This window comes from Chaetodon auriga, chromosome 23 (genome assembly GCF_051107435.1).
Source record: "Chaetodon auriga isolate fChaAug3 chromosome 23, fChaAug3.hap1, whole genome shotgun sequence".
Taxonomy (NCBI): Eukaryota; Metazoa; Chordata; class Actinopteri; order Chaetodontiformes; family Chaetodontidae; genus Chaetodon; species Chaetodon auriga.
Genome location: NC_135096.1, coordinates 5,977,439 through 6,003,975, shown reverse-complemented (window position 1 = coordinate 6,003,975; position 26,537 = coordinate 5,977,439). Strand labels below are relative to the sequence as shown.

At 42.8% G+C, this 26,537-nt stretch overlaps 3 protein-coding genes across 5 annotated transcripts in view; all 3 read left to right on the top strand.

Moving 5' to 3' along the window:
• The window catches only part of LOC143316072 (NACHT, LRR and PYD domains-containing protein 3-like), a 165,425-nt gene that overhangs the window by 25,011 nt on the left and 113,877 nt on the right, over positions 1 to 26,537 (top strand). For 2 of the 3 annotated variants that reach the window (XR_013076232.1, XR_013076233.1), the window contains exon 5: positions 995 to 3,179. The gene's annotated coding sequence lies outside the window, so the exon portion shown is untranslated. Of the gene's footprint in view, positions 1 to 994; positions 3,180 to 13,044; positions 13,076 to 26,537 lie in introns of those variants that run through there. The other variant, XM_076723786.1, reaches the window with a different exon arrangement.
• On the top strand, positions 12,697 to 16,100 carry LOC143315649 (uncharacterized). The gene is made up of 5 exons (XM_076722973.1): positions 12,697 to 12,702; positions 14,050 to 14,174; positions 14,282 to 14,431; positions 15,124 to 15,264; positions 15,396 to 16,100. The coding sequence occupies exons 1-5, from the start codon at positions 12,697 to 12,699 to the stop codon at positions 15,406 to 15,408; spliced, it is 435 nt and encodes a 144-aa protein (XP_076579088.1). The 3' UTR covers positions 15,409 to 16,100.
• Positions 16,768 to 25,783, top strand: LOC143316077 (protein NLRC3-like). Its single transcript, XM_076723792.1, has 8 exons — positions 16,768 to 16,883; positions 17,038 to 18,874; positions 18,960 to 19,133; positions 21,108 to 21,281; positions 22,729 to 22,902; positions 23,341 to 23,514; positions 24,559 to 24,605; positions 24,774 to 25,783. Exons 1-8 carry the CDS (start codon positions 16,847 to 16,849, stop codon positions 25,322 to 25,324), a joined length of 3,168 nt encoding a protein of 1,055 aa, XP_076579907.1. The 5' UTR covers positions 16,768 to 16,846; the 3' UTR covers positions 25,325 to 25,783.

The window sequence follows — 26,537 nt, the reverse complement described above, 5'->3', positions numbered from 1 at the left end:
CCTGTACCTGCCCCTTCTGTCCCCCACACTTTTCTGGCCTGTAATTCCAGGTTGGATAATGTTAAAATCACTTTAACAAGTTGGCGTTCTTATTTCGGAGTTGCCTTGAACACACCACGGCGTGTAGGCTACAGGGCAGCGCTGCATGTCTTGCTGTGAGCAGTGAGCAGGGACAGTGAGACAGGTGCTGTGACTCTGGATGCCGTAGGGAGGATGTGAGCTAAGTGAACTGTAGGTTTGAACGAAAGTAACGTTAATGTTGTAAAATAAGCTGCAATGTCCCGCGACCCAGCTAGCAAGAGGCAAAAAAACCTTGCATTCGTTTTTCCAATCAAACCGTGTAAGTTGAGTGATGCTGTTTTTGAAAGCGTTTGCTAAATGATGTCAATTTAGCAATTTCAGCCAATCTGTCCCCTTCACTTCTGAAATGAAGGCTATGCCCCTGGGTGAGCCCAATGCAGGTAATGGCAGGCAGGGAACTCAGTGGATCAAGTTTAATTCATAATCATGTCAGGAATAGGCAAACACAACAGAGCGTAACAAATGACTGAAAAAAAAAATGCAATCAGTCACAAAAAGTCATAAGGTTAAAGGTACTCGAAGCACGGTTGGCTGACGTCACTTCTGTTGATGTTCAAAAATGTCATCAAACTAAACAGAGCTAGCTCGCCCCTCCCCATCTCTACCCCTGACATGAACGCGCATAAAGGTTAGAACACGTAAATACAGGACTTGGCTCGTTCCTTCTCCTTTTCCCTCTTCTTGGCCAGATGAGCGTCTGAATGTCTCCTTTTTTGGTCCTGTGTCAGCCACATCAAATTTCAAAAAAATACTGTTCATTGTCTCTCTGTCGGTGTTGGCGTCCTGTCTCTCCTATAGCTAACTTCTCTCATGTACTCTACTCCCCCACCCCCCCTTGATGTGCATGCATGTGTTACGGGTCCCACGGCTGGTTCCACCGTAACAAATGAATTTTTTTCCTTTTCTTTTTAAGCTGGATGTCAAACCTCCTGCAAACACAGATGAAAGTTATCGAGAAGAACGAAGAGCCGAACCATCTGCTTTCTTCCTGAATCTCCTCTTTTTATTAGAAGATTCACAACAGTCAAAATATAGCCGACAATAAACATTAAACATTCCCAGGTGCAATATTGTCCCATTGAATTATTGTCCATAGTGTGGTTCATTGCCCACGCATCATCTCAATTAAACACCCACACCAGCATGGTCCTCCCTCCATCTCAGTCTATTCCATCACACCCCAGCCAGACGAACATTTCTATTTGTTTAACAGCATCAGCATGCCATTGCTGTTATTACTGACGGCTGTTACAATCTGTTCACTGCACCTTTCAGGTACTACTAATTTTACTGAGTAACAACATTTAACACACTCTATTTACATAATACTTGACACATTGCATTGGGAATACTCATTCAACATAAAATATATTGTCCGTTTCAGTCAAACTCACAAAATGGAGGTTTCTTAACTTGAACTTCAGTTTAATACGTTTCCATAGCAAGCTTACACAAAACTATTGTTTACAGGCTATAAGTAGAAATACAACTGTACACCATTCACCAGGTATTCAGGGCCGTCAGCATTGCTGTAATACATATATATATATACACTCGCCAACACTACTCCGCTTTCACAACGCGGTGATCGCCATTTGTTTTCTATTACGTCGCCGTTTGTGAATCTACACTAAAATCCGAACAAAATCAACATTCAAACCCGTCAACACACCATTCACACGGGCGACACAAGTTCAGTTTTAGGAGATAATATCACCCGTTTCTTGGCTTTCACAGTGTACTGACCTACAAACACAGATGAAAGTTATCGAGAAGAACGAAGAGCCGAACCATCTGCTTTCTTCCTGAATTTCCTCTGGCGGGAGAACGGAGGTGCCCACCCTAGGAAACCGGCCATAACGCCACTCAAGCTTTTTTTGGTTCTGCCTCCCCGCTCCCCGAAACCCCCGTCTCACAGTGCCTGTGAAATTAATTACTTTGGGTCTAAACCCACAACACTGCAATATTATTTGCTTATTAAAAATATCAATAACAAAAAAATAAAGTGCTCCCAAATAATTACAGTAATAATATGTAAATAATAATTTTACACAAAAGTGGTTGCATCTTTTGAGTGTATCACACATGCAAACCCCCAGTACCTCTTGTCAGTGATTGGCTGGTTGGTGCAGCCTGGACTACTATGTTTTTGGAGCCCGGGCTGTTCACACAGACTGAATTTTTTCAGAGCATATTCAGAGGACAGTCAGCCAGATGATCGTGAGGAGATGTTTGCTGTACATGACTAACTTAGAAACCACGTAACAAGACTTAGAATACCTTAAATATTGGGGAGGTTATAGGTAGGCACTGGTTGGTGATGGAGGGGTAATGCAATTGAACAAGATGGTGTGTCGGTCAGGACACAATGAAGGGGAGATGAGGATGGTGTACTGAATTCTATATTGTTCCAGCTTGACATTCAGTATTGTTACACACTGGTAATAGCAGTCTGAAATAATAAAGAAATAAAAACCACAATAAGTGTCTAGTAGTTTAACAGCAGTAGATCCATATCACTGTCAAACATAACAAAAATAGCTCTACTTGCATAGACAAAATTTCCTGAACAAATTCATATGTAAATGCATTACTATTATTATTTTATTAAAGCGAGATAACCCAGCTGGATATACATTCAGGAGTGATACACAATGATACACTTCAGAGAACTGCATTCAGCATTGTTCTTACGATCAAAAATATTTCTTTATTCCTTTAATCTGTTATCATTTTCTCCCTTGTGGTATCAAAAATGGTATCAAGTATTATATCTTCCTGAGTATTGGTATTGAATTTGAACACTAATGCATGCCAGTCTGTGATTGCTTGGTAGGTGTAGATCATTTGGCTGAATGATGATACTGTTTGACTGTCATGAGCCACCATACTGTGTACTCTCATCCAATCAGAATGCGTAGAGGTCTAGTTCTCTTTCCCTTGGGTTCTGTATCGCACTTGCCAGTTTCTGAGTACATGGATTGAATGCAGTCATGTACATTTGGTGTGATCATTGACTCACGTTGACAGCAGTCAACTTCTACAGTAGGGTTTGGAGAAGCAGGCTCAGTAATGGTAGCTATGTGCTTCCAATAGCTCGCAATTACGGTGGCCCTGAAGTGCAAAACGCAAACGCAAAAGAGAAAACACGAACGCAAAAAAGAAAACACAAACGCAAAAGAGAAAACACGAACACAAATGAGAAAACACGAACGCAAAAGAGGAAACACGAACGCAAAAAAGAAAACACAAACGCAAAAGAGGAAACACGAACGCAAAAGAGAAAACACGAACGCAAAAGAGAAAACACGAACGCAAATGAGGAAACACGAACGCAAATGAGAAAACACGAACGCAAAAGAGGAAACACGAACGCAAAAGAGGAAACACGAACACAAAAGAGGAAACACGAACACAAATGAGAAAACACGAACGCAAAAGAGGAAACACGAACGCAAATGAGAAAACACAACAACATTAACTCTAACGGAAGAGGTAGGTACCTTCGGGTGGCATGACTTGACGCTGATTGGACGACGTCTCCTGAACAATCCAGCTTCCTTTAAACGACTCTTCAGTGTACGCAAACTTATTTTAATGTTGTGAAAAGTTGACAGCATATCTAGTATGACGTCATATGTATGCCCGGCATCAAAGTACTCTTTGATAATACCAACTAAGTCTGAATCACCAATCGCGCTCATGTTTTGAAACCGATGCGTTGAGGTAGGTTTACTTCCTGGTAAAGAGACGGGCAGTGACGCCGTCCAATCAGCGTCAAGTCATGCCACCCGAAGGTACCTACCTCTTCCGTTAGAGTTAATGTTGTTGTGTTTTCTCATTTGCGTTCGTGTTTTCTTTTTTGCGTTCGTGTTTTCTCATTTGCGTTCGTGTTTTCTCTTTTGCGTTCGTGTTTTCTCATTTGTGTTCGTGTTTTCTCTTTTGCGTTTGTGTTTTCTTTTTTGCGTTCGTGTTTTCTCTTTTGCGTTTGCGTTTTGCACTTCAGGGCCACCGTACGCAATACATAGGAGTGCACATTCCCTCAGCTAATGTTGCCAACGCGGGCTTCAAGTTAATGCAACTTGAAAGTTTGTAAAAAGAATTATGTTTCTCAAAATTTACAAAGAGTGGCTCACAACTGTACTTAACTTTAAGCAAGTTAGGTTTATTTAAAGTTAAGCAAACCCTAGACAAATCCACATGACTTGAGCAGATAGCACTGGTATATGCATGCTACTGCAGTGCCAGCTACATTTCTAGCAATGGGTAGCACTAGATAAATATGTATCATCTAAATATAATATATAAATATATATATTAACTTCACAGTCAGACTTTATTTTGTTATTTAAGTTATTGAAGTTATCATTGACTGTGTATCTTTCCTATGACCTCACCTTTGGGGTCATGCAGTTCCACACACTTCCATTAGGGGCAATGTAGAGTTACAGTGGAGATTTTAAGTCAGAAACCCATATTGGGGCATGCTGAATGCAACTGCAATGAAATCTAATTGGGGACCGTGGTTTTGGTCCCCAAAGGCAATGGTGTCCCCAATCAACTGGTGTGTGAGCTGATGAAAATCCCCAATTTGGACATTAGTAAGAACACACACACACACACACACACACACACACACACACACACTCAGTTGGGTTTTTTTTTTTTTAATTTTTTGCTAGTGTTATTTTGTGTGAAATTTGTGAGCTAAAGTCCTCTTTCAGTGCAGGGTTGTAGCCCTCTTTTTTGTTTCTTTCTTGCTAAAGTGTTATTAGTGTGAGATTTCTGAGCGAGAGTTGAAGGAGGTAAAGCTGAAAGTTGTGCAGGTTAAGCTGAGTATTTTCTATGTATAATGATTAACGGACATCCACTTAATGTAAAAGACCCTGTAAGTAATAAACTGAAATGGAGTTGATTTTTTTTTTAAACACAGTTATAGTGACATTCCCTCCAGGTTGCAAAAGAAACTAATGAGCTGTAGGCACAGTAAACTGATTCTGACGCAAATGACGGGAGATATTGTAGATTTTCGAATACTTTATTTAAAACAGAGTTCAACATTACACGTCCTACTGCACAGAGCATCACTCCTTAAATTAAAGATGGTATATGCAGTTTTCAGTCAGCATATGTGAATTGTGTTTTTAACCTCTTCAACAAGGGCAGTATCTTATACAATGAACAAAAAACAACAATGAATTAATTTTAAATGGAGTTTAACTTATATTTTACCACTGTGGCTCTTACAACATTGGCATAATGGTGCTGAGTGAACCATGTACGCAGCTTACTGTATAGTGGTCTCTTTAAATTTAACAAGTAAAAATAAAATAGTTGTAATTGTAGCTCATGATTAAACAAATTTTTAGTGTTAGGAGTTTGGATACAGATGTTGGGTCTTTTGCCAGACTTATACTGAGATATTGAACTGGCAGACTGACATTGTCTTTGCACACATAGCACCAATTCACATTTTAAGTTATCTCATTGCACTTCACATTAAAGAAGTTGCAATGATCTAATCATTTTATGTATTTTTGCAAAAGACAGATCGGTAACACTTTCTATGAAGCCCACATCTATAGTGCATTATGGGCGCATACATAGTGAATTATAATGCTCATCATAATAAATCATAATGCATTATGACTACACTCATAATGCTTTATGCTGCACTATATCAACAGTTATGAATAACTATAAATCTAGCTTATAATGACTTATAAATCCAAGGGTCTTATGAGTGACAGGTTATAATCTACAGCATAGGTTCTACAACAGGATGAAATCAATCAATTGAAAGCTGGGGAGACTATAAGTGAAAAAAAAGTGTCAAGAAATGAGGAGTTAACAAAGACCCAACCAGAACCACTGCTCATCTGAACACTAAAATGTACAGTACAGTCATTGGAAAACTGCAAATGTGTTGTACAAACTTGGATTATAACAATTAAATTCAGTGAAGTTTGAGTCAGAAAACTCCAGTAATTTCCAGGTGTTGGAGAGTTCTACTGCATATTTGTGAAATTGGATAAAAACTTTAGTGTCTCCAGAAGGAGCTGTGTTAAGTCTGATAAATGTCCTCAGGTGATGTCACTTGAGTCAGCATTGGTTGAAGACAGTGAGTTTCAAAGTGAAAAAGTTCAGGTGGGGTCACTCTGTTGTCAGCTCAGTGTGATTCACAGGACGTTATTTCCTTGTTGAAAGAGTATTAAAAGACCAGGAAAGTCACAGAAACAAGCCCTATGTGATACCTCAGCTATCAATAACAGACTGATGATGTGAAGTGCTTGTCGGCTTGTGGCCCCCACCACCCCAGGACTCCCCCCGTGGCTCCCAGAACCTGCTGGTTGCCTTTAGCGTGTGCAGGTGAGCACATGCCACGTTGGGAGAAGAGCAAAGTCTGAACTCAAGTGCTCCAGAAACACAGGCTTGCTTGGACTATTTCCATTTCATCCACCTCCAAAAAGAGAAAAGAAAAAGTTGAAAGAAAAAATTTTGTTGTTTACTGTCGTGTTTATGTTGTCTTTATGTTGTAAGGTGGAGTTTTTTTTTTGGTTGTTGGTCTGTTTGTGAGCACTTGACTGTTGATACTACTGTTGTTTTTTTGGACCGGTGACCAAATAAAAGTGGTTTGAAAAATCAAAAAACTCTCTCTCCCACCGAAGACCTCAAAACGTGTGAGTCAGTGTTTGTCCAATTAAGAGGAGAGATTAAATCTGCAGACCCAATTTACTGTATATAAAGAGAAATTCAACCTCACTTGCGTTGCATTGCAACCTGAACCCTGTCTCCTGTGAAATAGAACAACATCTTCAACAGATATTGAGGTGGCACTACAAGTACTGGATGCGGTGGTGTGTTCCAACTGCCTGCCCTCAGACTCTCTCACTGTCTTCATCATCACACTCTGTCGAACCGTCAACGTCATGGAGTTTTGTGAATCCTGCTGGAAGTTGATGAGGAAGGTGTTGGGGACTCACCTCGGCCACAGTGCCGTTTACACTATGTGCCGCATAATGGAAGAGAGGGTGTACATGGAGGATGCACCATTGCTGAGAGGAGCTGTGTTCTTTGTTGGAATGGCACTATAGAGCGCCTGCTGCAGCCGATCCAGACAACAGGCAGTGCGGCCTAGACAGGAGACGTGTGGAAATCGGGGAGAGCGTGCGTTGGCCTGATGGTTTTTGGCCAAGGTCACGCCCACACATCCTCTTTGACCTCACTCAGGATTTGGCTGTGAAAATGCGCTACGCCTGAGAGTTCAGCTGGAGCGAGAGGAACGAGAAAAGAAGATGATTCCCAGAGACGGAACTGACAAACCAATCTGTGTAGATTTCTGATCTTTGTATAATCTATGTACATTTAAGCACTGGAGACCCCAGGTAACTCTTCCCTAAACGTACCTCTTCACTTCACAGTTTTCCAGCATATCATTACCTCAGCTGTGTGCGTCCTGACAGACACACAGTGAGCAGTGAGATATCTTCATGCTATTTTTCCACAATTCATGTAAAAATCAACCTTACAGAATCATCGTGGTTGTTTGGTACCCAATTCATCTTTTATGAAATCGTGTCGTCATCTTTAGGCCTACTGTGAATACAGTGGAAATCCTTGTCATCTATGGCAGCTGTTAAAAAAAAAAAAAAAGCCGACCTGCTGATCACTAATAGGCCTATATGTTTGATGTAGGAAGATGGACTTAAAAATCAATATCTGAGTTTTGGAGTGGCGGTGCGTCGGAGCAGCGGGGCATCGGAATGGGGGGGGACGGAATAGACGGGCGTCCCCGTGGCGGTTCAACTTAAGCACTGGAGCTCAGTGTCAAATGCCTCGTCTCCCTATTAATGATTAAATAAACAAAGAAATCATTTTGTTCTTCCTTTTCCCAACTTAAAAATGCCAAAAAAAAAAAAAAAAAAAACCTGTGGGAAACAATAGGCTAACTAACCTAAACCATTAGGCCTATAAAGTTTGAAAATTAATAATGATTGAAAAAATAAATTAATTAATAAAACTTGTGGTCCATGCACCTGTGAAGCACCTGTGAACAGACCACAGTGACAAAAAGGTTGGGAACCCCTGTCTTAAGCTATTTATAGAAGTAGCCAAGCCTTGGCTAAAGTATCAAGAAGTTAGCATCAAGAACTAGGCTAATATGCAGTCACATGGTCAATAAAATTGATCATTTTTCAATTTTATTTCAATTGAAAATTGAAAAAATGTCTAAAGCCTACCACTACCCAACTATTATCAAACGTTATCACAGAAATCTGAAGGAACTGATGCTGAGACATTGCATACTCACTTACCAAGTGGTCACATAAAGGGAGAAATGTCTCTCTTGGCTAGCCACCACCTGAAAGAGACCCTGATCGTGTTCTCCCTTGCAGGCCCTCTAGTGGTCAGGATGCCGGTGTCCAAGATGAATTAATACATCAAAAGCATCATTTATACAATATAGTGACTGTATAATGGAAAATCGTATATATATAAACCCCAAAAGTTAAAAAATAACCAAGTCAGTTGTCATTATGTTTTGTCATTTTTATGCTGACATTTTTATTAAACCTGTACTTATAGAGGTAAATCTCACGGTATGTCAGCTGACCACTATCACTTGACATAGGCTAGAGGAAGATGGTAAATGGTCCGTATTTATATAAAGCTTTACTATATCTGAAACGATACCCAAAGCGCTTTACATTATACATCGCATTCACCCAGTCACACACTGATGGCGGAAGAGCTGCCATGCAAGACGCTAACCACGACCCATCAGGAGCGGTTAGGGGTTCGGTGTCTTGCTCAGGGACACCTCAACGTGAGCTCTGCAGGCCGGGATCTAACCAGCAACCCTCCGGTTACAAGACGGCCACTCTACCCACTGAGCCATGCCGCCCCGTCATTCAGAGTGACATAATAACCATTTATGAGTGGATATATTTATGTCAAATGTTAAATAATGTGTTGGTTTTATGAATACTTATGCATACCCTCGTCAAATGAAGTCTTACTTAAATTTGTTTTGTTGGTTTGTGGTTGTTTACACAAGGTAGTGATTGGTTGGAAAACTGTGGAGAGCGAAGTATGTTTAGGGAAGCAATAGTTATTCTCTTGTATCAAAGTCAGTGTATTTAACAGTCTTAGATTCTCAGAACACAAAATATAGACCTCTATATTACATTATCTGTCAAGCTTTACATTATCATTTTTTTTTTTAAAAAAAAAGACCCACCTGAAAATGTAATAAATCTCCAATAATGTAATAAGGTATTACATTATCGGTAAAAATGTTATTATTACAATATCAGTCAGAATATACTCATAGTGAATTATAATGCTCATCATAATAAATCATAATGCATTATGACTACACTCATAATGCTTTATGCTGCACTATATCAACAGTTATGAATAACTATAAATCTAGCTTATAATGACTTATAAATCCAAGGGTCTTATGAGTGACAGGTTATAATCTACACCATAGGTTCTACAACAGGATGAAATCAATCAATTGAAAGCTGGGGAGACTATAAGTGAAAAAAAAGTGTCAAGAAATGAAGAGTTAACAAAGACCCAACCAGAACCACTGCTCATCTGAACACTAAAATGTACAGTACAGTCATTGGAAAACTGCAAATGTGTTGTACAAACTTGGATTATAACAATTAAATTCAGTGAAGTTGGAGTCAGAAAACTCCAATAATTTCCAGGTGTTGGAGAGTTCTACTGCATATTTGTGAAATTGGATAAAAACTTTAGTGTCTCCAGAAGGAGCTGTGTTAAGTCTGATAAATGTCCTCAGGTGATGTCACTTGAGTCAGCATTGGTTGAAGACAGTGAGTTTCAAAGTGAAAAAGTTCAGGTGGGGTCACTCTGTTGTCAGCTCAGTGTGATTCACAGGACGTTATTTCCTTGTTGAAAGAGTATTAAAAGACCAGGAAAGTCACAGAAACAAGCCTTATGTGATACCTCAGCTATCAATATCAGACTGATGATGTGAAGTGCTTGTCGGCTTGTGGCCCCCACCACCCCGGGACTCCCCCCCCTTTAGCGTGTGCAGGTGAGCACATGCCACGTTGGGAGAAGAGCAAAGTCTGAACTCAAGTGCTCCAGAAACACAGGCTTGCTTGGACCATTTCCATTTCATCCACCTCCAAAAAGAGAAAAGAAAAAGTTGAAAGAAAAAATGTTGTTGTTTACTGTCGTGTTTTAAATAATCATTTTTGCTCCAAAGGACAACGCCTTGAAGTCTTGTTAACATAAGCCTGACATAGAAAGGGTTACAAAAAAGTGACAAACACAAAGGCACTGTCTTTTCTTCAACTCATTTATTTGAGAAACAAAAAGTTTAAACATTGAAAGAGCTACTGCAGGAAAAGGGTAGACATAAAATACTGCATGTGAAACATTCCTTAATGATATATGGATAACTGTAATCACCAGACATGAGGATGAACAAATCATTTAAACAGCTACAAGAACAAACAAACAAATAAAGGGGGGCAGGTCCACGGAATGCATTTCATTCTAGCAGAGGCACGTCCAAACTATTCCCAAAAAGGGCCGTGTGGCTGCAGGTTTTTTCCTCCGACCGATCAAGAGCACGCAGTCTGACCAATCAGCTGTCTGAAGACTGGGATCAGCTGATGAAATGAGTCAAGTCTGTTGTGCTGCTGCTCGGCTCGAAAGAAAACCTTCGGCCACTCGGCCCTTTGTGGAATAGAACAAAAAAAACAAAAACAAAAACACTTTATTTCTGCTAACAATAGTCATTCCATTGATTCCATTGATTGCATTTCCATTGGATTTGAGATCAAAATCACTGCTTTTTAATGGTTTGTAAGTGTAGGACTAATGGTCGTTGTTACTTCCTCAGGTGGGTGCAATGACTTGTTTTGTCCACTAGATGGAGACAAGTGACTACGGACACAACAGTTTATCTGTGTTGAAGTCTTGGACCCACTGCTAAAGAACAATGAGATACTCCTTTAACACCTGGAGCTTTGACCTTTGTCCCTGTCTGTCTGTCTGTCTGTCTGTCTGTTTGTCTGTCTGTCTGTCTGTCTGTCTGTCTGTCTGTCTGTCTGTCTGTCTGTCTGTCTGTCCATGTCAGTGTGATCCATTAGTCCTGTGCTTTTTGTCATTGCAGCATATTTGAATAGAGCAGCCTATGAAACACTAATGCTGGACAGAGAAGAGTAGGTGTTGGATACATTCTATATGTAACCGGCAGGTTAGGTCTGCCCCACCACCGCTGTGTTCTAACAGTAACGTCCCCGCTTCTTAAGGTCACGCACCTGCAGCGAGGCTCCTAATCAGCACCATTATAGCCGGGGAGCCAGAGTCTCAAAAGCTCAATAAAATGGGTTGAACCTGACATGGTCTGCCATACTTTTTATTTGTGTTTTTTCTGTTAACTCGGACCCTCAGAAAAAATAATTGGAGGGTCTGCTCTGCCGGAAGTATCACGAAAAAAAAATTGTGGTCATTTTAGTGTATGCACCCTTTATTTTTTATTGGAAAAATCCTCCTCAAATCCTCAGTGGGTTGGGTAGGCTATCAATAAATGCATTCCAGATACACAGAACACATGTGCTGACAACATCCACTGAAAAAATAACTCTTAAAACACATTTCTACATGATTTTGCATCAATTTCATGCAAAAAATGTGTCACGATTCGGCTCTGGTGTCTCTATTTTGTCCTGAACTAACGGTTTTTCTTTCCTCCCTCTCTGTCAGCAGGCGGAGCTCGAGAGAGAGACGGGTCTGATCGCTCCAGGTGCGAGTTTATTAGACACACCTGCGCCTCATCGGCTCATCAACCGGCTTCTTAAGCCAGCTCCAGTTTGACCCCTGTGCCAGACTATTGTCTATGCTCTCGCCATACTAGTTCTGAACCTGTTGTTATCTCTTGTCTGTCTCTCGAGCCTCCAGTGATTGTGATTTTTGCTGTCAGCCTCTCGTGAGTTTGCTCATAAACACTTTTAGTTACCATCTCCTGAGTGAGTTTTTCGCCCTTGTGGTGTTTTTGCGTTTTTTCCTAAGTTGGTACCTTTTCCCGCTGTGGTGTTTTTGAGTTTTCTTTTTTGGACTGATTTTGTGTTTTTCCAATAAACTCCCTTGTAACGACTCTGCATCTGGGTCCAGACTCTTCCTGTTCACACGTGACAAAATGTAGCCGTTTTTTCACTTTTTTCCAATATTTTCATCTTTACTTCACTGGCAGTCAACTATTCCCCCAAGTTATGATATCAGTCAATACGCCATTCTTTTCACCAAACATTATACTCATTCCACAGAAAAAATAACAAACCTCCTGTAACAAGGAAACAGGCAGACTTGCAGTGCAGGATCCTCCATGGCGTCGTGGCAGTGAACTTCATCTCTGTGGTCAATGCTGCCGTAGAGGACACGTCCCCTCGGTGTTTCACTGCTTCTCAGAGTGCACTCGTCTTACGGCTCTGTTTGTGCTGCTGGAGGCCGTTTTTAGCGGATGTGGAGAAAGTTTTTGGGCAGCAGGTTTTTATCTTTGGTTTCAAGTACACTCAACAAAAAAAGAACAAATGTCACTTACTGAACGTTGTCTTAGGACAGGCTAAGATGGCGGTATGTGTGAGTATATGACGAGGAAGGTGGAGGAAGCCTTGAATGTTGATGTGGTTCCTGTGTTTGTGAGAATGGTGAAGTCCAGACTGCTGAGTTCAGCTTTAACAGAGCTGCTCAGGACCTGGACAGTTTCCAGGTGGTGTGGGGTTATGGGGGGACAGAGGGACAAATCATCACGAATAAAGACTTTATCCAGAGAACAAAAAGATTAATAAACTTAATAAATCTCTCTCTCTCTCTCTCTCTCTCTCTCTCTCTCTCTCTCTCTCTCTCTCTCTCTCTCTCTCTCTCCTGCTGCTGCTTCCTGTCCGAACTTCACTTCCTGCCTTCGGTGTGTCGCAGTTTGTTTTCTCCTCTGAAGCTCCAGCTGAAGGTAAAGTAACTTGTTTTAGGTGTTTTTTACTCAAGCTGTTGTTAGCTTAGTTTCAGCACAAACGGCATCGATCTGCAGCTCCGTCCATCGTTTCTCCAAACTCTGAGTTTAACTGTGAACTCTGGACGAAGGAGCTGAAAGCAGCTCCGTTAAAAACATCGGCCATGTTGTGTGGATGTTTGTGAGTGTAAACGCTGGAATAAGAGCAGAAGCAGAGCGAGTTGATCCTCAATAGTTGATGTGGAGACAGCAGGAAGGAGCATTCAGAGGCTGTGAGGAGCTGAAACCTTTTATTTCTCAATTCAATCTGTAACTGTGTCACTAAATGAGCTGTCAGAGCTCTGAACTCTCCTCCAACAGCAACGAGTGTCGCTTCTTTTTCTCACTTTGTGCTTCAATGTGATCAAGAATCAAATCAAAGATTCCTCTTTTAATATGACCTGAGAGGGCTTGATTGAGACAGGCTTTTATTTTGAAAGGATCTCTCAGTGGTGGAAAGTAACTAGTTTACTCAAGTACTGTTATTAAATACAGTCTGGAAGTACTTGTACTGTACTTGAATATTTCTGCTATTTTATATTTCTCCTGTGTAAATATTTGACTTTCTCCTTCACTTATCAATGATTGAGGATCATTCAGGCGTAAAGAAACTTTCAGTCATGTTGAATTTACTGAATATTCCACAAACTGAAGCTTCCTGTCAGATTCAGTCAGTGTGTGTCAGTGGATGTCAACGGTTGTCCAGGCATCAAGTGTGTGTTCACTTCACTGCAGCTTCATGGCGCCATCTAGTGGACTGATAGAAGTACAGCAGCTCGGCCTCACACTGCTGTCTGACTGCATTCAGCTGACACTGATATGAAAGACGAGATAACAGCCAATCAGAGGAGGAGCAGCTGATATTTGGACAGGAGAAACCATGAAAGGATGATTTCAGCTGATGTGCACATGAATGATTTGTGTTTCCTCTCCAGATCAAAGTGTGTGTGAGCTGGCGTGAGTTCAGCAGCATGAATCGGTGTGAGGACAGAGAGGAGGGAGTCCGTCCCTCTAAAACCAGTCTGTGTGGGGACGATGACGGCCAGACCGAAGCTCAGAGGTGAGACCAGGATCTCTGATTGTCCAGGACTCGTCTCCATGTCAGAGCACTCGAATCTCTCCACCATCATTATTCACACTCAAAGCTCTGTGTGTGTTGTGTTGAAGGCCAGAGCAGCAGGACCCACCAGACTCTGCTGGACCTGGACCTGGACCTGGACCTGGAGCTGGACCTGGACCCAGCTGTGTGTCCTTCAGGAGTGACAAGTCACTGGATCGCCTCATTGACTTCAAACAGCAACATGTCTCTGACAGACAGTAAGATGTTCTCAGTATTAAACTCGTGTTGGACAATTTGACCTGAAATGTCCATATGTCCTCCTCATGTTGTCCACTGCTGATGTTTGTCTTCATTAAATCCAGTCTGACCAGTTGTCCTTCTAATGTCCATGTTGTACTAGAATGATGATGAAGGTTAGAGCTAGATTCGTGTTAAAGGACATTTGTCCAGTCTGTCCCTAAACAGCACTGACATGTCCACATGTGGACACTGAAAGCTGAAGATAATATGAGGCTTCAGCACAAATCCAGTGGGGACCTTCCAAAGTCTCTTTACCATCAAACTTCCTCTTTGAATGTTGGACTAAAATGCTTCAGTGACCATCGTCTCTAAATAACAGTCAGGATATTTGTGCTGAGTCTCGTGATGCAAACGTTAGAAAACAGACCAACAGAGTCGGTGCTGATGGACTCCACAGTTTAGTTTGTTGTCTGTCAATCACAGTAAAATCTGCTCAGAAATCAGTCCGTTGAGTCCTGCTTTGGTCCAAGATTTGATGGATAAATGACGCGATGATCCACAGACTGAAATCATTCAGCTTCATGTTTGATTGAACTTTGGTGTGTTGATCCTTTTCTTGTTGATAGCTGCTAGTTTCTCCAGCAGCTTCTGAGTCTGAAGAAGAAAAACTCAATTTCCATCCCTGGTGGTCTTCCTTTGTGTCTGACAGGATCTATGGGAGACCAGCCTCTGATGGACCTGGACATGGATCTGACTCCGGATATGGACCCAGCTGTGTGTCCTTGAAGAGTGAACGGTCGATGGGTCGCCTCATTCATTTTAAAGTAGATCGACCGTCTGCTGCAACGAGGTAAACTGTTAATAACATTAAAATATTACAGATTCTTGTTTGAACTGATATTTATCCAGAGAAGTTTTTTAAACCTGTTTATTTTCATCATCGTTCTTCTTCTCATTCGTTTGTATCCTCACATGTGGAAGCTGCCCAGTATAACCAGTCTTCAACTCTTGACTCCAGTTGAACATTTCCTCCACACACACCTTCTGACTGATGACTGCATGAGTATAAAACAGTGACCTGATTGAGGCTAACAGATGCTAACGAAGGCTAACCCTGATTCCACTGAGTTCCTCCATCAAATCAACGTGTTGTGGTTTTCAGTCATGTGACAACACAAACACAAACATGTCAGTGATAACAGCTGGACTGAGATCAGCTGCTGTGAAACACAGAATGAAGCAACACAGAGAGTCTGAGGAAACACACAGTCTGTTTGTGATTGATGCTGCTGATGGATTCACAAAGTCAAGAACGACACTGACGGCGGCATCATGGCGCTTCACATCAGGCTGGAGTTGTGCCTCTGTGAAGACGTCTGATGCAGAGAAGGGTGTTATGGGTAAGTAAAGGCTGCAGGAGCTCAGAGAGGAGACAGAGCTCAAATATGTGTTGTGTGTCCAACAAGTGGACAAGAACAAATACATGTTGTCCAAGAATAAAAGAAAGAGCCAGAACAACTTCTATGAGCAACAGCTGCACCTGTTTCCTTCATGTAGTCCAGAGAAGAACGTTCCAGCTTTCATTTGAAACACAGCTGGATGTGAAATCACCCTCAGCTTTGCTTTGATCCAGTATTCTCTGATTCTCTCTTTGCTTTTCTCATGTTTCACTAACTTTATTGTGACTCACTGCCAATTTGTGCTGGACAGGTAGCATCCAGTTAGCTTGTGTGAGCTGTGTGATGCTGTCCACAGTATTATAGGGATCAATGAGAACTGGAGGGACTCAACCAGACAAGCTGGTGAACCAACACAGTAAAGTGAAAGCTGCACAGAAATGCAGACTGGACTGTTGATTCACGGTGGGATCAGCAGTACGAGCAACACTTTCATGTCAGTGGAAACCATCTGATTCAATGTTGGAATCAACACTTTAGATCAAAGGACCTTCAGCTTGTGTTTGTCTCTGTGTGGACGGACATGATGTGAGCTAATTCTTCATGATTCCTCCACAGAGTCCACCAGGAGAGCTCAGAGGTTCCCAGTGGTCAGTCTGCCCAGCAGCATCAAACTCACCTGGACTCCATATTTATGGTCTGTACATGTACAACAGCTGCTTTCACATCTATTCTGTTGACAGTAATCTCCACACTGCACTTTTTAGACCAGTGGACCGTCAGTCTGTCCAACATGGATCTGATGTTTGCTTCCATGATTTCACTTTGTGTCATTCATTTAATCTTCTGTTCCAGCTGCTGGAGGAGAACATTGTCTCTTTTGTGAGGAACGAGCTGAAGAAGATCAAGACGGTTCTGAGTCCAGATGACCCAGAATGCTTAGAGAGTCAGGGGGAGGATGAGGATGATGATGCAGAGCAGAGGAGGAGCAGCAGAGAGGCATTTCTGAAGATCACACAGCACTTCCTGAGGAGAATGAAGGAGGAGGAGCTGGCTGAGCGTCTGCAGAGCAGTAAGAGGATTTCTCTAAAAGTTTAACTGCTGGATCAGTGGAACATTCACTGATGTCTCAACAGATGGACCAAAATATGTTCAGACAAGGACATTAAATTCTCATCTGAACTTTATCAATCACTTATTGATTTATTTGTTGTGTCTTCATTCAGAACTTTTTGCTCCAGTTTGTCGGCGTAAACTTAAATCTAACCTGAAGGAGAAGTTCCAGTGTGTGTTTGAGGGGATCGTTAAAGCAGGAAAGCGGACCCTCCTGAATCAGATCTACACAGAGCTCTTCATCACAGAGGGAGGGACTGGACAGGTCAATGATGAACATGAGGTCAGACAGATTGAAACAGCATCCAGGAAACCACACGGACCAGAAACCACAATCAGACAAGAAGACATCTTTAAACCCTCACCTGGACGAGATGAACCAATCAGAACAGTGATGACAAAGGGAGTGGCTGGCATTGGGAAGACGGTCTTAACACAGAATTTGACTCTGGACTGGGCTGAAGACAAAACCCACCAGGACATACAGTTCATGTTTCCGTTCACTTTCAGAGAGCTGAATGTACTGAGAGAGAAAAAGTTCAGCTTGGTGGAACTTGTTCATCATTTCTTTCCTGAAACCAAAGAAGCAGGAATCTGCAGGTTTGAAGAGTTCAGGGTTTTGTTCATCTTTGACGGTCTGGATGAGTGTCGACTTCCTCTGGACTTCCACAACAATGAGATCCTGACTGATGTCACAGAGTCCACCTCAGTGGATGTGCTGTTGACAAACCTCATCAGGAGGAACCTGCTTCCCTCTGCTCACCTCTGGATAACCACACGACCTGCAGCAGCCAATCAGATCCCTCCTGAGTGTGTTGACATGGTGACAGAGGTCAGAGGGTTCACTGATGAACAGAAGGAAGAGTACTTCAGGAAGAGGTTCAGAGATAAGGAGCAGGCCAAAAGAATCATCTCCCACATCAAGACATCACGAAGCCTCCACATCATGTGCCACATCCCGATCTTCTGCTGGATCACTGCTACAGTTCTGGAGGATGTGATGAAGACCAGAGAGGAAGGAGATCTGCCCCAGACCCTGACTGAGATGTACATCCACTTCCTGGTGGTTCAGTCCAAAGTGAAGAACGTGAAGTATGATGGAGGAGCTGAGTCAGATTCTCAGTGGAGTCCAAGGAGCAAGGAGATGATTGAGTCTCTGGGAAAACTGGCTTTTGAGCATCTGCAGAAAGGAAACCTGATCTTCTACGAATCAGACCTGACAGAGTGTGGCATCAATATCAGAGCAGCCTCAGTGTACTCAGGAGTGTTCACACAGATCTTCAAAGAGGAGAGAGGACTGTACCAGGACAAGGTGTTCTGCTTCGTCCATCTGAGTGTTCAGGAGTTTCTGGCTGCTCTTCATGTCCATCTGACCTTCATCAAGTCTGGAGTCAATCTGCTGTCAGAAGAACAAACAACCTCCCGTGAACATCCAGTGTCTAAATTTGTTGTCCACTTGTCTAAAGTCTTTAAAGACAGAGAACCTGAACTAACACAGCTACACCAGAGCGCTGTGGACAAGGCCTTGCAGAGTCCAAATGGACACCTGGACTTGTTCCTCCGATTCCTCCTGGGTCTTTCCATGCAGACCAATCAGACTCTCCTGCGAGGCCTGCTGACACAGACAGGAAGTGGCTCAAAAACCAATCAGGTAACAGTCAAGTACATCAAGAAGAAGATTGAAGAGACACCTTCTGCAGAGCAAAGCATCAATCTGTTCCACTGTCTGAATGAACTGAATGATCGTTCTCTGGTGGATCAGATCCAACAGTCCTTGAGTTCAGGAAGTCTCTCCACAGATGAACTGTCTCCTGCTCAGTGGTCAGCTCTGGTCTTCATCTTACTGTCATCAGAAAAAGATCTGGACGTGTTTGACCTGAAGAAATTCTCTGCTTCAGATGAAGCGCTTCTGAAGCTGCTGCCAGTGGTCAAAGCCTCCAAGAAAGCTCTGTAAGTACAGAGATAGTGAAGTTTATTCATCAACAAATACTCTGATATCTAACTTACTGTTTGCTTCCTTCCTGTGTCTCTTCAGACTGAGTGGCTGTAACCTCTCAGGGAGAAGCTGTGAAGTTCTGTCCTCAGTCCTCAGATCCCAGTCCTCCAGTCTGAGAGAGCTGGATCTGAGTAACAACAACCTGCAGGATTCAGGAGTGAAGCTGCTGTCTGCTGGACTGGAGAGTCCACACTGTGCACTGGAAACTCTCAGGTCAGATCAAGTTACTGTTTGTATTGACAAGCATAGAGACTGTATCACATGTAGCTCTGGAGGATGAACTACGATGTAAGTTTGACAAAACAGCTTTCGTTGTTCACTGAGGTTTCCTTCATCAGTCTCTGTGCAGATTCCAAAAGAAGAGATGTTTGGTTCATCGACACTGTTCCTGCAAATAAGACAAGAGAGACATGCTGACAGAAAGCTACGAGCCGATGATAAATGCCAATAGACTCATCAGTTGTTCTATTAGCTGCAGTGCCAGCAGTGTCAAATGAAACTGACAGTAAATCAGGACCAAACATAAAACCAGAATCCAAAGTGGTCTCTAGATTCTGTACCTTCATCATTCTTTTAGTGTGTTGAAGATCTGCTGAGTCAGATTTAAAGTGTTAATATGACCTGAAGCAAACAGAGACAAAATGATTGATTACCAGCTAAATGCAAGAAGGTTCCTGTGGCTGAAAACAACATGAAGCATCAGGTTTGTTCTGCTGTGGTCACACAGCTTTGAACGTCTGGCTCAGCAGGTCTGCAGACAGAACGTATTCCCTCAGCTGAGAGTCTGGATCCTCATAGAGAAAACCATCAAGAGAAGAATTAAAGTTCAGTCTGAAACTGTGAACAGAACCTCGTCTGGAGCAGGTCAGGTGTGCAGTATCAGTCACCACAGAGATCTAACCAGGTTAAGAGAGAGACGCCTTCATAACACTGAAAACTGTTCTCAGCTCAACAGAACTGCTGACCATTGGTCTCTGTTTGGAGTTCAGCCCTCTGGTTGTGTTTTTCTCTTGTTTGCTCTGTAAAACATACAGCTGGCGGTGCTCATACGGTGGATTGTGAGCTGTAGTTATCCCACCGACCTCTTTGACCGTCACAGTCCCTGTCACAACCCGGCCTGAGTGGGTAATCCTGACCACAACCAATCCTCAGATCAGGCAGCGATCGTCCCTCCCACCTGGCCTGGTGCTGCTCCACCCTTTGCTGACGGAGTGTCTCTGGGCTGGACAGAGTGGACAGGCCGGAGTCCACGGCACCACCTGCGGCCGGCTGGAAAAATCAGTGACGCGGCAGGGCAGGGTTTGTTTTGACCAGAGAGAGAGGACTCATCAGGGAAGATGGCAACTGCAGGGTCCATCCAATGGCTGGACAGACTGTTGTTGGCAGGTGCTGGTCCAGTCTCAGAGCTGGGTCTGGGTCCAGCTCGCCAGAGAATGAAGCAAAGTGGTGCTTGATGTGTGTGGCCATCAGGAGGGATTGTGACAGCCTCAACCACAGACACAACCAGAGCTCCACAGAACACAGCCTCTATGGCTGACTCAAACTGTTCCTCTGAATATATCACACAACTCTGAGCTTTCAGTCAGTGGAACAGCAGCACAGCTGTGTTCTTACAGACATGAGGACAATGAACGGACGCCTGCGTGGACTGAGAGACGCTCAGTGAATTATTTCCTACCAGCTCAGTGAACTTGTAGCTGAAACTTCAGTGTCACTCACAAAGATAGGAAATTTGTGTTTCAGTCTCTCAGACTCTGAAACTTCACTGCTGAAAATATCTGAAGTATATTCAGATTATCTGTTTGCACAAAACCTTTTCAAACATGGAAAAATATTTCGACAGCTAAACTTTCACTTGTGAGATTTTTTCAATCAAACTCACACATTCAGATTCGTGCATACTATTTTTTCACATGCACACAAAAGATGACGTTCAACTGAAGGCTGTGAAATTATTTCTGATCATCATTTCACAAAAACTCAAAATATCAATGAGCCTCATTTTCTCCCAGATTCATTTTTTATATCATGTGACATTGGTTTCTGGATGTCTGTTTATTTGTGATTCACTGATGATTTATTGTCACATCTACAACATGTTTATGATGGAACAGCAACGATTTGAACACATGCTGAGAAGAGACTCAACATTTTAAAATAAATGTTCTTTTTCTTCTTCTTCTTCAGACTGAGTGGCTGTAACCTCTCAGAGAGAAGCTGTGAAGTTCTGTCCTCAGTCCTCAGATCTCAGTCCTCCAGTCTGAGAGAGTTGGACCTGAGTAACAACAACCTGCAGGATTCAAGAGTGGAGCTGCTGTCTGCTGGACTGGAGGGTCCACATTGGAGACTGAAAACTCTCAGGTAGGACCAAGTTACTGTTTGTGTTGACAGATTTAAGTTAGTTCTGTACATTTAGAGATTCATTTAATTTAAAGTCTCTGTCATGTCAGGATTTGAATCTTTCAGTCTGTTTATTTTCAGATTTCTGACAGATTGATGGTTTTGAGTTTGTGAAATGATGATCAGAAATAATTTCCCAGTCTGTAGTTGCAGATCATCTTTTCTCTGCATGTCAGAAAAATGTGTGCACGTGTCTGAATTTGAGAATTAAGAAAAAAAATCCCTCAAATTCAAGTTTTAAAATCAGGGCGGCACGGTGGCGCAGCAGATAGTGCGCGTGCCTCACAGCAAGGAGGTCGCTGGTTCGATCCTCGGGTCTTTCTGTGTGAAGTTTGCATGTTCTTCCCGTGCATGCGTGGCTTCTCTCCGGGCACTCCAGCTTCCTCCCACAGACCAAAAACATGCTCATTAGGTTAACTGGTGACTGGTTGTATGTCTGTCTATGTTGCCCTGCAATCGGCTGGTGACCGGTTCAGGGTGTACCCCGCCTCTCGCCCATTGCCAGCTGGGATAGGCTCCAGCCCCCTGCAACCCCGAAAGGGATACGCGGGTATTGAAGATGAATGAATGAATGAATGAATGTATTTAAAATCTGTGCAGGAATATTTTCCACAGTGAGGTCTCACAAAGTGCAGCATGGGTCATTAAATCCGATGAATTTACTCTTGATCAGAGTGCTGAGTCATGAGAAACATGAATTCTGACTTCCAGCACAGAGACTGTCTCATGTGAAGCTCAGTGGAATGAAGGACAAAACAAATTGGACCAAGCCAGGCTTCCTCTGTGTGAGCTGCCTCAACTAAACATGAACTCCAGGCAGAGATAACGGCATCACGACGGTGGTTATCAGCTTCCTTTGTTAACTCAGGTTTCCTTCATCAGGCTCTGTGCACGTCCCCATAAAAAGAGATGTTTGCTTCATCATTTGACTCTTTGTCACCACAAAAAGGACCAATCATGTCCCCCCTGCTTCAGTCCAGAGGAACAGGTTGTTACAATGAAGAGCTTTGGAGAATGTAAAAAATAAAAGAGGAAAATCAAGACTGTTGCTGCACATAAGACGAGCGAGGAATGCTGGCAGAAAACTGCTGATCCTTTAAATTGTTCACTTCATGTATTTGTTTCAGCACTCAGTCACTCTCAGAGCCTCCTGTTTATTTCTAACTGCACATTCGAGAGTCTGAAAAACTTTAAACTTCATCCAGCAGGTTTAAACACGACACTCAGGAACTGGATTCAGGTCTGACACTGTCCCCTCATGAAGGACACATGGCTGTGTTCTTACAGACATGAAGACAATGAATGAACATCTACAACATGTTTATGATGGAACAGCAAAGATTTGAACACACGCTGAGAAGAGACTCAACATTTTAAAATAAATGTTCTTTTTCTTCTTGTTCTTCAGACTGAGTGGCTGTAACCTCTCAGAGAGAAGCTGTGAAGTTCTGTCCTCAGTCCTCAGATCCCAGTCCTCCAGTCTGAGAGAGCTGGACCTGAGTAACAACAACCTGCAGGATTCAGGAGTGAAGCTGCTGTCTGCTGGACTGGAGAGTCCACACTGTGCACTGGAAACTCTCAGGTCAGATCAAGTTACTGTTTGTTGTAAAAGTGTTGACGTCTTTCTTTAACCTCAGAAGTCCACACATTTGACACATACATACATTGATTGGTAGATGTTTTCTCTCAATGTTCCTTTTATTAATGAAGTTTGGCTGAGATGTAAATCCTCATTTATGTTTTGTTGTCATGTGACTTTGACTAGTGGACGTCACTTTATTCCTGATTCAGTCATGATTAATTACCACAAAGGTGTCGCTGAGGACCTCAGGAAGTGAAGTGTCGAGTGTGAAGTCGTTGACCTCAAACACAGAAACTGTTGAGAATTATTATCTGTTGTAAATCCTCCCACGTGATGCTGCTCAGCCTATCAGATCTCTGCATTTTGAGAGCAATGATTTGACAGACACAGCAGGACCCTCAGATGATCTTCCATGTGTGTTGTTCTGTGTGTTTTCAGGCTGTCAGGCTGTCTGATCACAGAGGAAGGCTGTGCTTCTCTGGCCTCAGCTCTGAGATCCAAACCCTCCCATCTGAGAGAGCTGGACCTGAGCTACAATCATCCAGGAGACTCAGGAGTGAAGCTGCTGTCTGCTGGACTGGAGGATCCTCACTGCAGACCGGACACTCTCAGGTATGAAGAGGCTGCTGCAGCCACAGTCAGTCAGTGTGAAAGAGGAGGAAGTGCTGGAAACATGTTGTCTGTCTTTTTGGTTGATGGTGGATGTGAGTGAGACATGAACAATCACACATGTAGGAAACCTTTGTCCTTTGATCACAACATAAACACTGGTTGAACATGAAAAGGACATATTTGTGTTGGAGGTCTCAAGGAGAACATCTCCAGGAACAAACATGATAATGACCTGTTGCTCATAATTGATGCAGTTTGGACAGATCTCTGCATGGAAAAAGAACTGTCTGTCAGTTTGACAAATGTCCTGTTTGTCCTCAAAGGACATAAAAACAAGCTTCCAGTAAGTCCAAAGCAGTTCTATTTAGTTCAATCTGCTGGAACCTGACAACCACAGGACAGAGCAGGACTTTTGAGATGCTTCATTCAAGTGTTTTTCTCAAAATGTTGGACTGTTCCTTCATCAGTGGAGAACAATTGGACTGAACATGGTCTTCACAGCAAACATGGCTTGTAAATATTTCCATGTGCAGACATCAAGTGGCTCTTCTTGTTCTGGTGAACTTCAGAAAGTTTGATTTCCACACAACAGAGTCATGATGACTTGTCTCAGATATTGAATTTATTGACAGTATTCACACTTCTAATGAACACATGAAGCATGGTCACATATGGGACATGACGAGGAGAACCGTGTCCAATAATCAATGATTAAAGCTCTGTTGGTTTGTTCAGTGAAGACAAAGTCAGACTGATTATTGATCATCACAGGTGGGAGAGCGAGAGAGCGATCAATGAGTGAAGCAGCTTAGAATAGAAGTCAGCAACAGATTGAAATGAGGAAATGAGCTGATGAAGGCAGATTTAATGATGAGAGAGAATCAGTGTCGCTGTCAGTGTTTGAGCAGAGCTGAAGAGGTTTAGGGGCAGCAGGGAGAAGCAGGCCGGATCAACATGTTGTGTTTGTGTGTATGAGAGTGATGTAACGTCCATGTTTGCATGCTGAAAGAGGAGGTGCTGCTCTGACCCCCCTCCTCCTTTCAGGGTGGAGCCTGCTGGAGTCCGATGGTTGAGACCAGGTCTGAGGAAGTGTAAGTGTGTCTTTAATTTGACTGATGAAAACAAAGCAGAGCACATTCAGCCATCTTCAAACTGTGACATCACTCATTCACATCTCTGATGTCATCATCAAACTGTCCATCAATCAACAGATGATGGATCAATAACTGCAGCTGTTTTCTTCTTCTTCTCTCCATCAGATTCCTGTGAACTCAAACTGGACACAAACACAGTGAACAGAAACATCAAACTGTCTGACAACAACAGGACGATGACGTATGTGAAGGAGGATCAGTCATATCGTCATCATCCAGACAGGTTTGACCGGTGGCCTCAGCTGCTGTGTGGAACTGGTCTGACTGGTCGCTGTTACTGGGAGGTCGAGTGGAGAGGAGAGGTTCATGTATCAGTGAGTTACAGAAGAATCACAAGGAAAGGAAACAGTGATGAGTGTTTGTTTGGATGGAATGATCAGTCCTGGAGACTGTTCTGCTCTGATGGTAATTACTCTGTCTGTCACAAGAAGAGAACAATGTCCATCTCCTCCTCCTCCTCCTCCTCCTCCTCCTCCTCCTCTGTCTCTCACAGAGTAGGAGTGTATGTGGACTGTCCTGCTGGCACTCTGTCCTTCTACAGAGTCTCCTCTGACTCACTGATCCACCTCCACACCTTCAACACCACATTCACTGAACCTCTTTATCCTGGTTTTTGGTTCTGTTCTGGTTCCTCAGTGTCTCTGTGTTCTCTGTAGGAGGGAGAGTCTCCTCCTGTTAGAGAAACATTGCTGAACAGATCAGTTGAGTCTGTGCAGGATCTCAGTCACATCAGTCTTTCAGGTTATTGGAATAAATTGATCAATGAACTTTGTTGAAAATGATTGAAAGGATTCCTCATTTACTTTGTGAACTTCTTCCACTTCCAGTCCTTTAGTTCCCCAGCATTAATCGTTATTAAAGTCTTCTCTTTGAGGGACCAAATAAAACCGTTTTATCCTATGTTTCCTTTATATAAAGAGAGAGAGAGAGAGAGAGAGAACTGTCCACTTAGAGATAATTTCCATTTCCCAGTTGGAAGTCATTTTCACAGTTTTAACTCCAAGTCTTCCAGAGGTCCGGTTACAGTCTCTCCGCCTCCGCTGTGCTTCTAGTTATGCGTTTTCTGGAATGGCTTGGATTGAGCCTCCGCTGCGCCCACCAGCACGTGATGCGGCCTCGGGTTGGTGGTGGAGAGTATTCCCTGCTCCTGTCCTCCTTCTGCATCCTCCAGGGTGTTGTATGTCACGGACCCCCCATCTCCAAAGACTCTCAATCTGGCTGGATATATTATGTGTCATTTCACTTTTTTTCTTTCAGCTGTCTTCTTATTGAGGCATACCCACTTCTTTCTTTCTGTATCCTGCTCGAGAAATCTTGGGAAAAATAAATCCGGTCATCTCCAACTTTAACCTCTTTTTTTGACCAGGCTGCTTGCAGAACTTTTTGTCGGGTATTCCACTGTAGGAAGCGGACCACGAAAGACCGAGGGGTTGCGTCTTCTCGTGCCGGCTTCTGTGTGGGTGAGCGGTGCGCCGCAACTATGTGTATGGTGTCGGCAGGGATCTCCAGCTTTTCCACAAGCACTGATTTGATAAATCTCACCGCATCATCCCCCTCTGCTCCTTCTCTCACTCCGTAAATTCGTACATTGTCCTGCCTTGATTTGTTTTCGAGGTACTCCAACTTTTCATTCATCTTTTTTTGTTCTTGTAACAGGTGTTTTACCGTCACATTTGTGGTCACCTGTCTCTCCTCCAGCTGATTGATCCTTTGTTCAGCTTCTCCAATATTCCTCACAGCCTCTCCTAGAGTAGAGCTGACTGCATTCACGTCTTTCCGCATTTGCTTCCTTTCTGATGAAAAGTTTTCGAAGTCCAACCGGAGTTCCCCAATCTGTTTGGAAATATCTCCTTTGAAGTCCGTCAGCAT